The sequence below is a fragment of the Bos javanicus genome, chromosome 17 (assembly GCF_032452875.1).
Source record: "Bos javanicus breed banteng chromosome 17, ARS-OSU_banteng_1.0, whole genome shotgun sequence".
In the NCBI taxonomy this organism is placed as follows: domain Eukaryota; kingdom Metazoa; phylum Chordata; class Mammalia; order Artiodactyla; family Bovidae; genus Bos; species Bos javanicus.
The window spans coordinates 66593904-66606963 of NC_083884.1; the positions used below are offsets into that span (position 1 = coordinate 66593904).

Genomic DNA, 13060 nt, shown 5'->3' on the forward strand with positions numbered 1-13060 from the left:
AAAACCTTGAAAAATTAAAAATGCCTGTTTATGATTCCATCCATAAAAGTAAGTGATCCAATTTGTGTACTGGTTCCTTCCACATCTTTGCATACCTTCTTTAAAACTGCCATGGCTAGCAAAGAGTCAAGTGCCAAAGGGTTTTAATAACACTAAGAATGAATACGAACACGTCTGATACCTTTCAGTTTTCAGGGTGCTTCATCTTTTCAAAGCCCCCTGTAAGATAGATAGGAAAGACTTTGTGATCCCTCCTTTCAGGATTGTGGAAAGTGAGGCCCGAGATGGGTTGAGACTTGTGTAACCTCAGTGGATGGGAATTGGGGACTGGAAATTGGGACTCCTCTAACTGCACGCACAGTGTCCTCAGGGGGCAAGAGTCAGTGGCAGACCCTATAGCGGTCCAGCACTTGGTCGTCTGACCTGCACACCTGCTCTGTCCTGCACACTATACCTCGGCCTCTAATCCCCACACTCTTGTACCCATTTTACAGATGAAGAATCTGAGGCTCGGTGGGGTAAAATGTTCTTGTCCAAAATCCCACAGCTCAGAATTTAAAGTTGGGACTGTGATTACATGTGTGTGTGTGTGTGTATCAGTGTTTCAAGAATGTTATTAGCCCAATCATCGCAACTTCTTAGTTAGTAATAAATACTGCTGCTGCTAAGTCACTTGAGTCATGTCCGACTGTTTGTGACCCCATGGACCCCCTGCTCGGCTCCTCTGTCCGTGAGATTCTCCAGGCAAGAATACTGGAATAGGTTCCCATTTCCTCCTCCAGGGGATCTTTCCATCCCAGGGATTGAACCCAAATCTCTCTCATCTCCTGTATTGCAGGCAGATTCTTTACTGCTGAGCCACTGGGGAAGCCCATATTAGTAATAAATAATTGGTGTCTATTAATTCAGTTGGTCATTACATCATACCCAGCACCTTCCTTCAAGTTCAGAATCCATCCATGAGTCTAGGATAAGCATTGTACAGAAAGGGAGACAAATTTGGTGAGATGATGCAGAGTATCCTGGTGAGTATGGGGTGAAATCGGGGTGTGAGTCAGGGAATGCGGTCCCAGAGTGGGTGCTCACAGCACACACCTCCTGCTGCTGTATGTCAGTGGCCCCTGAAGACCTCTCATTGACCCCCATCTCCTTCCGCACTGCCAGGATGATGGTCTACAGTGGGTTGACCAACAAGTCCACTCTTCTCTACGACTCCTTCCAAACCGAGAATGTCCCCTTTGAGGGCCTGCTGAGCGATGGCCACACCATCCGCATAGAATTCACGTCCAACCAGCCGCCGGCGGCCTCAGCCTTCAACATCCGGTTCGAGGGTGAGGATCCTGGGGGGCCGCCCCCTCTGCTGGGTTGTCGCTGTGGGAAGCGTGGCAGGGCTGGGTCTTGGGAGGTAGAAATGTGACCTGCTAAGACTGAAGAGGAGGCCATGGCTAGACTGACCCTTGGACTTCCAAAGGCTGCCTCTTTGGGGTTGGGGAGGCAACGGTCCTTGTTCCCATTTCAGATATGAAAATAAAGAGGTAGAGAGGCCAGGTGAATGGCCAAGGGCCCTCAACAGGTCAGCAGGAGCTGGAGTGGGGTGTCTGGTACCCGTTTTCCATGGGGCTTCGCTGAGCAGCAGGAGGGGCACCTGCTTTTGTGGCACAGCCCCGCGAGCCTCCCTTGACTCATGTGAGCACAGCCCGGCGAGCCTCCCCTGACTTGCGTGAGCACAGCCCCGTGAGCCTCCCCTGGCTCGCGTGAGCACAGCCCCACGAGCCTCCCCTGACTCACGTAAGCACAGCCCTGTGAGCCTCCCCTGGCTCGCGTGAGCAGCTGCCCTCTTTTGTTTTCTGGCCCCAGCCTTTGAGAAAGGCCACTGCTACGAGCCCTACATTCAGAACGGGAACTTCACCACGTCCGACCCGACCTATAACATCGGGACCATAGTGGAGTTTACCTGTGACCCTGGCCACTCTCTGGAGCAGGGCCCGGCCATCATTGAGTGCATCAACGTGCGAGACCCGTACTGGAATGACACAGAGCCCCTGTGCAGAGGTGAGTGGGTCACAGCCCTCCCTCCAGGGTGTCCCAGGGCCCTCTACTCCTTCAGATGAAGAGATCCAGCTTGTGTACTGATTTTAGGATCAGAACCGTTTCCAGGGCTCACTCTCCTTTGGGTCAGGTTTGCTGCTGATCCTTGAGAAAATCACAAAATGGATAAAATTGAAAAGGGGCCCCTTCCTCCAGACACACGGCCCCATCGTGCATAGCTTGGTGAGAAGATCTCTGCATGGATTTCAGTTCCTACATACACTATGCAGACTTGTGCAGTGCACAACTCACCCAACAGCACATGGCAACCCTGAGTCTAATTAATGATAATGATGATAATAATAGTTGTTAAGAGGAGTGCAAAAAAAAAAAAAAAACTGTTGCAGGCACTCTGTCCATTATATGATTTCATCCTCACCACAATCCTGTCTTGTTCAGTTGCTAAGTCATGTCTGACTCTTTGCGACTCCATGGACTGTTCGTTACCCACCGGACTCCTCCATCCATGGGATTTCCCAGGCAAGAATACTGGAGTGGGTTGCTCTTTCCTCTTGCAGAGGATCTTCCCAACTCAAGGACTGAACTCTCCTGCATTGGCAGGAGGATTCTTTACTGCTGAGCCACTAGAGAAGCCCACCACCTGAGGTGCATATTATTATTGATCCCATGTACAGACAAAGAAATAGCAGCTGTGATGTGACATGCCTCAGAACACACTGAGGGTAATTGGCAGAAGCAGGCATGGAACTCTGGTCTCTCTCTTCTCCGAAAGCTGTGCTCTCTGCCCCTTTGGACAGTGTCGGCTCTCTGGAACCCTCAGCTATGTGGGTGCCCAGTGCCCTGCCCTCCCTGCTTCTCCATATTTAAGACCGCTGAGCCGCTCCGAGCCTGAACTCACATGGGGAATGTGGAATAATGAACAGAGCCCTGGCTCCTGGCAGCCGCCGCCCAGATGGTGGTTGGCGTGAAGTCATAGCCTTGCCGTGGTGAGGGATTGATCCCTGTATTAAATGTGCTGGTTTAACAGAGCGGAATTTATTGGTGCTTTGGCCTCTGCCACATTGAGAACTTTCCAAAGAGGCAAACGCAGAGTGAGATTTAAAGGGCCAGGTGCGGCCACACATCTCCACTTCCAGTTCAGAGCCAGGACCCTCCACAGTAACATTAACTAAGAATTACTGAATGCTTACCTTGTGCCTGGCACTGTGGTGTGTCTGACATCCATGAGCTCAGTTAAGCCTCAGAATTATCCAGTGAGGTCCACACTGGTGTTTCTTCGTGCTGTCCAGAGTGAGACAGCTGAGGCTCCAAGAACTTACATGCCTTGTCAACAGATCCTTTGGTGGCTGAGACAAGACTCGAACTCAGGTCCACATGAGTCAGATGCACCATCTCTTGATCAGTACACCCCCTGCTCAAGGGGGAGGCTGTTGAAGAGTTCCTTGAAACCTTGGGCTCTGTCCTTGGTCCTGAAAGAGCAACCGCCATCCCTTAGTATCTGCAAGGGACTGGTTCCAGAACCATCGCTACCCCCCAACCCAATACAAAAATTTATGGATGCTCAAGTCCCTTTTATAAAAAGGCACATCCTCTCATATACTTTAAATCATTTCTAGATTACTTATAATACAAAGTAAATACTACGTAGACGATTGCAAACACAATGTAAATGATACAGGAATGTCCTAAATGCAATGTAAATGCTATGTGAACAGTTGCTGGTGAGTGGCAAATTCAAGGTTTGGTTTCTGAAGCTTTCTGGAATTTTCTCAAAGACTTTTGCTTCTCAATTGGTTGAACCCCAGGGTCGCAGAACCCCCAGTACAATGTCCTTAGACCGCCTTTGCCAGCCTTCCGCTGGAGGAGACAGGTGGCCGGTCTGAATTTAATCCTTCCACACTATGGACTGTCTGGTTTCATAGCCCACACTCCTAGCTGTTATACCATATCTGTTTCCTTATGCATCATGTCTGTCTGTCTGTGTCTTTTACAGCCATGTGTGGTGGGGAGCTCTCTGCCGTGGCCGGGGTGGTGCTGTCACCAAACTGGCCGGAGCCCTACGTGGAAGGTGAAGACTGTGTCTGGAAGATCCATGTGGGCGAGGAGAAGCGGATCTTCTTAGACATCCAGTTGTGAGTGTTTCTGATGGGTGGACCCCCAGGTCTAGCCAGTTGAGGAAGAAATTGCTCCTGCTTGATTGTTTTGACCACTATTAATTAAGCACCTCCTGTGTGTCAGGGGCTGTGCAAAGAACCGGGGTCCCTATGGTGGGGGAGCAACATTGTACACACCCAGAAAGAGCTCCTGTCCTCAGGAAATTCAGTCTGCTCAGGAAGCATGCACTAAATGAGGAGATGCTTCAATGTAACTTTGTTAAAGCACCTTGGTAAGGAAAGGTGCCTGATGCTATGCGATTCTATAACGGGGATCTGATGTCAAGAGGAAGGTCAGAGAAGCCTTTCCTGGAGGATCTGAGAAGGCTCAGAATGTAAAGATGAATTCGAGTGAACATATTCAAAAGGAACAGAATCCCCTGAAGGCCCTGTGCCAAGAGCAAGGACAGCATTTTCAGAGGACCGAATGGCCAGTGTGGTCAGGAGGAGGAAGGAAGTCTAACACACACAGTAGTTTGTTTTCCTGTCTGTCTCACTCAACTAGACCAGAAGGTCCTTGCAGTCAGGACCTGGTCTGATTTATCCCTCTTCCGGCATCTTACACAGAGCCTGACACAGCAGACGCTCAGACAGTGATTGCCAAATGAAAGAGACGTGTTATAATGAATGGACTTTCCCTGGCTGTGTGTCTATTTTCCAATACTCAGTGAGGATACCTATTAGATGCTCCATCCAGAACTTTCCCTCTCTCAGTCCACAGGGATCAGGAGAAGGGTACAGAGACAGACAGTGGTGGCTAGAAAAGCAGAAGAAAGGGCTTGCCAGCAGGCTCAGACACGTGGTTGGGTGCCAAGTTCAGGAGGGCCTCTCTGGATGCAGACAGGACCTCTGGGGGTCAGCTCTCCCCACAAGCTTGAATAGAACCCACTTGACTAGGAAGCAGAACTCCAGGGCTACCTGGCTTTGCAGAGGAGCCTGGCAAGAGGAAGATGATTTGCAAGACTATGAGTGACTGTCTTTGGAGCAGTCCCTTGGAGGCAGAGGGAGTGTCCTCAGAGGCTGCCCTGAGTCATAGATTTATACAGTTGTCTCTTGTGGCTTTGGGGTCGGGCCAACCTGAGTCAGAATTTCTCCTCCACCTACAGCTGTGACTCTGGACTTCTCTCTGGGCTTTGGCTTTTCTCATCTATAATGAGATTCCTGGAACATGGTGTTTTGTGGCTATTGGAGGCAGGTGTTAAGTCTCCCTTGCCCACTGCCTCCCTCCCTCCTCAATGATAAGTCACCCCCTTTCTCCCATTCTTAGCTCTCTGACTTCTAGAGCCTGGAATAAAGTGTTCGTTCATTCAAGACATGTTTTCTGAGTATCTGCTATGAGCCAAGCACTGAAAAGGCTCTGATAGTTGCCAACTCAGCCATAAAGCTTATATTGGAAGAGTGGGTTGACTGGTCTCTATAAACTCTGAAAAAAAAAAAAAATGCTGTGCACCTACTGTGTGGGAACACGAGGCTAGGCACTGGAGATACAGTTGTGAGAAAGGTGGAACAGTCTCCGCCCTCACTGTCTAGTGAATGAGGACATGAAACTATGTGCAGTGTGATAAGAGCGATGATGGGGAGAGCAGGCATCTGTGTGAAATCATGGAGGGCTTCCAGGAGGCAGTGACTTCTGGGATGGGATGAAAGAAGATTCACAAGTGATGAAGAGAAATGAAGAGGGTCCAGACAGTGAGTACAGCATGTGCAAAGTCTGGAAATGAGAGAGAAAGTGGCCCACTTAGTGGCTAAACGGGAGTTTAATGTGGCTGGAGTGTGGAGGTTGGGTAGGGGTTACATGTATTGTTTCATATGCTTTTCCATTATGGTTTATCGCAGGATATTGAATATAGTTCCCTGTGCTATGCAATAAGACCTTGCTGTTTATCCATCCTACATAACAGTTTGCATCTGCTGATCCCAAACTCCCAACCCTTCCTCCCCCCACCCCTTCCTCCCCCCACCCCATTCGCCCTCAGGAGCCAGAAGTCTGTTCTCTGCGCTCCTGCGTTTGTTTCGTGGATAAGCTCATTTGTGTCATTTTTAGATCCCACGTATAAGTGATATCATACGGTATTTGCCTTTTACTTACTCCACTTAATGTGATCGTCTCTGGTCTGCTTGTGTCACTACAAGTGGCGTTACGTCATTCTTTTTATGGCTGAGCGGTATTCCCGTGTGTATATGTACCACCTCTTCTTTATCCGTTCACCTGTTGACAGACATCTACGTTGCTTCCATGTCTCGGCTACTGTGAATACTGCTGCAGTGAACATTGGGGTGCATTTATCTCTTCAAATTATATCGATAGTTTTGTCAAGCTATATGCCCGAGGTAAGATTGCTGGATCGTATGGCAGCTCTATTTTCATTCCATGAGGAACCTCCATACTCTTCCCCGTAGGGGCTCACCAGTTTACATTGCCACCAACAGTGTAGGAGCACTCCCTTTTCTCCACACCCTCTCCAGCATTTGTTATTTGTGGACATTTTAACGAAGCCATTCTGACCAGTGTGAGGTAAGACCTCATGGTAGTTTTGATTTGCGTTTCTCTGCAATATATTTGAATATTCTCTGCAATATTATTGAATGTAAATTCAATTTTTAGAAATAATGCCCCCTCTTTATAAGAAGTATCTCCCTACCAGATTCGGACTTGAGGAACTGCAAGCCTAGACGGTGGTTAAGGTCATTTCTCATGGAGGTGGTGAGGAAAGCCGTTTTCATCACTGAGTACTTACTGTCTGCGAGGTTCTTCCCAAGTGTTCATTGATTTGCTCCTCCAAGTAATCCTAGGAGGAATATACAGCTCTTATGCTCACCTTACTTCCACCTGCTTTCTCACCTCTTCACTTCAATATCTAAGAGGCATCTCCAATGAAGTCCCCAGACTTAAACCCCCTGATTCTCTTTCTCCAAACCTGTTTTAACTCATCTTCCCATCTCAGAAAGGAGTCGTCTATCCTGCCAGCTGCTCAGACCCAAAGACATGGGGTTATTCTAGAGCAGGAGGATGCTGGTCAAGGTTCCACAGTGGCTTTTCTTGGCTGGTGGGCTGGGGAGCAGCTCCCTGATTTGCAGCATTTGCCAATTTCCTCGGTGTAAATACTTACACTGTGAAACCAATTTCAGGCAATCAACACAACATCAACAGGCTCACCAAATGCCTGGACCCTTAACGATCAGCTCATATGACCCATAAGGAGCCACTGGTTCCAGCACACTGCCTGTGAACTGGAACAGACAGAACACAGGCAAAGATGGAGGGAACAGTGTTCCAGCCAAAAGGAACAGCCTGCGCTAAGGTCCAGAAGCGGGAAGAGTGACTCTCTGATTTTTCATCCATAACATGGAATATGCGCTGAGCATTTAATGCATCCCAGGCGTTCACATCCCTTGTGAACAAATGTAGGCGGCAAGTCTGGTTGTTATCTCCACTTTACAGATGAATAAACCCATAGAAGTAGAGGGCTTCCCAGGTGGCTCAGTGGTAAAGAATCCTCCTGCTGATGCAGGAAATGCGGGTTCAGTCCCTGGATCGGGAAGATCTCCTAGAGAAGGCAGTGGCAACCCACTCTAGTATTCTGGCCTGGCAAATCCCATGGACAGAAGAGCCCGGCAGGCTACAGTCCACAGGGTTCACAAAGAGTCAGACATGACTGAGCGACTGAGCACACACACGTGCATAGAAGTAGAACGGTGACTGTGATCACACGGCTGGGATTCAAACTCTGCTTGCCATGTCTCCAGGGTCTGGGGTCTTCGCCAGCCTGTGAGAGGACACACACAGAGGACACACAGCCTGTGTGTCTGGAGCTCAGAGATATGAGAGGCACGACACCAATGAGGAAGCCGTGGGATCAGGCAGGGCCTTGAAGGCCACATCAGGGAGTCTGGATGTGCCCAAACCCAGCAGCAGGGGAAGGGGTTCAGGCAGCTAACAGGATTAAAGCATCGCAGGAGGGAGCTGAGCCCTCGGGGTCACCAGCCCGGGTCTCTCCACGGCAAACCCCAGCACACACTTGGCAGAGCAGTATCTGGGCCTGGCGCCCGCTTCCTCCCACAGAGGGAAAGAAAATAGCATCTCACTAGCGAGGAAGCCACGCAGCCCAGGAGCTGCTGGCTTTAATTTATCTTGCTTGGTTTCCGCTGACAGTTTTAGTAAACCAATTTGGCTTTGATAGTAAAAATAATTCCATCCTCGGGGCCCCTCATGTGGCCTAAGTGTTTGCAATTGTTATTTATCACATTGGGGAAAGGGGAAGGAGTTTGTGCTGCTGGACTAGCTGGGTAGGTGGCCTGTAGTAGGTGCTGGAATGTTTGCTTAGTCATGAGGACCTCAGCCACCTGTGGCCCTCGAGAGGGGACTCTTCTCCCCCTTGTCTTCTGGGCCCAACTCTTGATGCTGTGGGCATTAGGATAGCGGCTCTAATTAGTCATCATTTATGAAAGACCTACTGCGTGCCGGGCCCTGAGCTGCATCATTCATCCCAGAGAGCAGTAACGAATGTGAACATTATTATGTGGAGATAATAATTACATAAATTAGCGCTAATGTGAGCAGAGATAATTGCAGAGGGGTAATTACCCAAATTTAGAGATAACGTACGCAGAGCGCATCACATGGGGCCCGGCATGTAGTTGGCGCTTCGTCAATGAGGACTACAGGTGCCAGGGATCCTCATGAGTCCGCCTTGATCCCCACCGCTTAGTGGATTTGGGAATGACACCGCAGAGAGCGAAGCGGCTGCCTCAGTTCCCACAGCCAGGGAAGGACAGAGCCAGGGCTCGCATGCACACCATAGCCTACACTTGCATTGACTTGAACAACCTTTTGGGGGCAGCAGCTATATGTCTCAGTGATGAAGCCGGCAGGGTCCCAGGCCTCCAGCAACTCACAGGTCAGGAAGGGAAGTAGGACCATAAGCAGACAACTCCGCGGAATACAGGCACAGTGCTGTGGCTGGAGGGGCTGGGTTGAGGCACTGGGGTTATGGAAATGTCACAGAAAGGGTGGCCTCCAAGCAGGATTCTGAGGAGTGTCCTTTGGTGAAACTGTAATGGCAAAAGGGCATTGCCCGAGGGGCCCCTGTGAACCAAGGACTCAAGCAGTGTTACAGGCATCGCAGAGGATGCCCTGAACTGAAGCAGCCACCTTGTTCAGTTCAGTTCAGTGGCTCAGTCCTGTCCGACTCTGTGACCACATAGACTGCAGCACACCAGGCTTCCCTGTCCATCACCAACTCCCAGAGCTTGCTCAAACTCGAGTGATGGTATCACTCGAGTCAGTGATACCATCCAAGCTTCTCATCTTCTGTCATCCGCTTCTCCTCCTACCTTCAATCTTCCCCAGCATCAGGGTCTTTTCCAATGAGTTGGCTCTTCCCATCAGGTAGCCAAACTGCTGGAGCTTCAGCTTCAGTAGCAGTCCTTTCAATGAACACCCAGGACTGATTTCCTTTAGGATGGACTGGTTGGATCTCCTTGCAGTCCAAGGGACTCAACAGTCTTCTCCAACACCACAGTTCAAAAGCATCAATTCTTCAGTGCTCAGCCTCCTTTATGGTCCAACTCTCGTATCCATACACGACTATTGGAAAAACCGTAGCTTTGACTATTAGGACCTTTGTTGGTAAAGTAATGTCTCTGCTTTTTAATGTGCTATCTAGGTTGGTCATAGCTTTTCTTCCAAGGGGCAGCAGTAATTAGAACCCTCTAATTGTGTTGTCAGTATCATAGGTAAGAAGGTGGGTAGGATGAGTCAGGAGCCCGCAGACTGTACCTCCTTCACACCCAAAATACCTAGTCCTTGACCCACCTTGTACTTGCCAGTTCCGTCAGGAATCCGCTGCTTACCCTAAAGTGCATCTGGATGTGAATCTTTTAAATCTTTCAGAATTTTTTAAAAATATATTTATTTATTTATTTGGCTGTGCCAGGGTCTCCGGAGAAGGCAATGGCAACCCACTCCAGTACTCTTGCCTGGAAAATCCCATGGATGGAGGAGCTTGGTAGGCTGCAGTCCATGGGGTCGATAAAAGTCGGACATGACTGAGCGACTTCACTTTCACTTTTCACTTCATGCATTGGAGAAGGAAATGGCAACCCACTCCAGTATTCTTGCTTGGAGAATCCCAGGGACAGCGGAGCCTGGTGGGCTGCCGTCTATGGGGTCGCACAGAGTCAGACACGACTGAAGCGACTTAGCAGCAGCAGCAGCAGCAGCAGCAGCAGCCAGGGTCTTAGTTGCAGTACACAGGATCTTTGATCGTCTTTGCAACACATGGGGTCTTACCACAGCTAAAAGACCTAGTTCCCTGAGCGGGGATTGGACCCAGGCCCCCTGCGTTGGGAGCATACAGCCCCAGTGACTGGACCACGACGGAAGTCCCTGAAGCCTTCTGAATTTCTTAAATCTCTCTTCTTTCTCATTCTTGCTCTCTCAAAATGTAAAGCATAAAAAGGGGAATAAAGAAACTAAGGAGTGGTTGGAGAAGAGGCTCAAGAATGGAATACCTGGCAGGAGGCCCAGAGAGGGAAGGTGGCTTGCCCAGCACTGCGCAGCAAGTCAGAGTTAGGCCCTGAAAGACAGCCTGAGTGTGGCTGCAAGAACTGAGCCCTGGGGCCACAACCTCGGAGATGCTGCATGCCAGACACGAAGCTTCTAGAGTCAAAGAGTTGTTGTTCAGTAGCTAAGTCATGTCTGACTCTTCAAGATGCCATGGACTGCAGCACACCAGGCTTCCCTGTCCTTCATTATCTCCTGGAGTTGCTCAAACTCATATCCATTGAGTCGGTGATGCCATCCAACCATTTCATCCTCTGTCTCAGTCTTTCCCAGCATCAGAGTATTTTCCAGTGAGTTGACTCTTTGCATCAGGTGGCCAAAGTATTGGAGCTTCAGCATCAGTCCTTCCAGTGAATATTGAGGGTTGATTTCCTTTAGGATTGACTGGTTGGATCTCCTTGCAGTCCAAGGGACTCTCAAAAGTCTTCTCCAAAACCACAGTGCAAAAGCATCAATTATTTGGTGCTCAGCCTTCTTTATGGTCCAACTCTTACATCCATATATGACTATTGGAAAAACCATAGCTTATACTATATGGATCTTTGTTGGCAAAGTGATGTCTCTGCTTTTTAATACTCTGTCTAGGTTTGTCACAGCTTTTCTTCCAAGGAGCAAGCGTCTTTTAATTTTGTGGCTGCAGTCACCATCCAAAGTGATTTTGGAGCCCAAGAAAATAAGATCTGTCACTGCTTCCACTTTTCCCCATCTGTTTGCCATGAAGTGATGGGACCAGATGCCATGATCTTCATTTTTTTAAGTTTGAGTTTGAAGCCAGCTTTTTCACTCTCCTCTTTCACCCTCATCAAGAGGTTCTTAGTTCTTCTTCACTTTCTGCCATTAGAGTGGGTATCAGCTCTTTTAGGGTCAGAGAGAGTTCCTCTGAAGTCTGACTCGGCTGCTTACAGACTGCATTTTCAGGCAGGTGACAGAAGGTGGCTGCCTTGCAATGGGATATTTTGTTTATATCCCCAGGGCCTGGCACACAGTAAGTGCTCAATAAATATCTGTTGAATAAAAGAGAGAGAGAGAGATATCTTGAATGTGTATGTTTATTAAACAACATGTAAAGTTCTCAGTAAGGTTTCTGGCATCAAATTGGCAGATTATCATCCCTACTATATGCCAGACTTTATGGCAAACACTTGGCAGGAATTATTTCATGAATGATGATGGCAGTTATCATTGGCATCAAAATATCTAAATTCATTGAGCATTTCCTGTTTGCCAGCCACTAAGTGCTTTTCAAGTCATATAACTCTCACTTGAGAAACCTGTGTGGTCACATTGTGATTGCCCCCATTTTACAGATGGGAAAACTCAAGAGGCTCAGAGAGATGAAGTCACTTGCCCACGGTCACCCAGCTAGAAAGAAACCAAGTGGGATTTGAACCCAGGTCTCTGGGGCCAAAATCCAGTATTATACCCACACAGTAAATGATAATGAAGTGTTCAGCGAAGGAGAAATCCCTTGACCCATTTTACAGAAGGAAATATTGAGGCTTGAAGAGATACCCCCCTCCCTTTTCCTGGACATCTACTTCATATATATATATACACCTACTTCCTCTCTATATATACATATATATGTTTCTGGAAAAACGAAATTTCAGCCAAGCTCCAGTTTGCTTTTCTTGGGTCCACTGTGGAGCACAGCCCCAAATCTCTCCCTGTTTATGGACCCCAGCACAATCCATCAGCCAAGAAATAAAAGAACCTAATAGCAAACCCCAGTAACCATATGATTGATAGCTATGGAATATGTCTCTTCAGCTGCTGCCAACCCGTTCTGCGCTAAGTTAATTCCAAGCCCTAAAAATTAAGTGCCTGTCCAGGCGCACTCCTGTCCATCAAACAGATATAGCTTCTTTGGGAGGTGAGAACTCAGCCCAAGAGCCAGGCAAGAAGGGAGAGCCGAGAGCTGAGGGCAGGCACTTCCCTGCTGGTCCAGTGGTTAAGATTCCACACTGCAGTATGAGGGACAGGGGTTCAGTCTTTGGTTGGGGAACTAAGATCCATGTGCCACCACTGATGAGCCCAAGCACTCTGGAGCCTGCGCAGCACAACTAGAGAGCCCACAGCCACGACTAGAGAGCCCACAGCCACGACTAGAGAGCCCACAGCCATGACTAGAGACACTACACACCATGACTAGAGAGCCCACAGCCACAACTACAGAGTCTGTGTGCTGCAATGGCATATCCTGCATGATGAAGCAAAGATCCTGCATGCCACTAATATATATTTTTAAAGAGTTGAGGGCAGCCCCCCAGAAGCACAGACACTCAATGTGTTA

General features: G+C 48.7%; 1 protein-coding gene across 3 annotated transcripts in view; it reads left to right on the forward strand.

The window, feature by feature from the left end:
* The window catches only part of SEZ6L (seizure related 6 homolog like), a 192261-nt gene that overhangs the window by 135614 nt on the left and 43587 nt on the right, over positions 1-13060 (forward strand). For all 3 annotated transcript variants that reach the window (XM_061385195.1, XM_061385196.1, XM_061385197.1), the window contains exons 7-9: positions 1165-1331; positions 1858-2052; positions 4043-4181. In XM_061385195.1, the coding sequence (XP_061241179.1) occupies positions 1165-1331; positions 1858-2052; positions 4043-4181 (501 nt within the window). The remainder of the gene's footprint in view (positions 1-1164; positions 1332-1857; positions 2053-4042; positions 4182-13060) is intronic.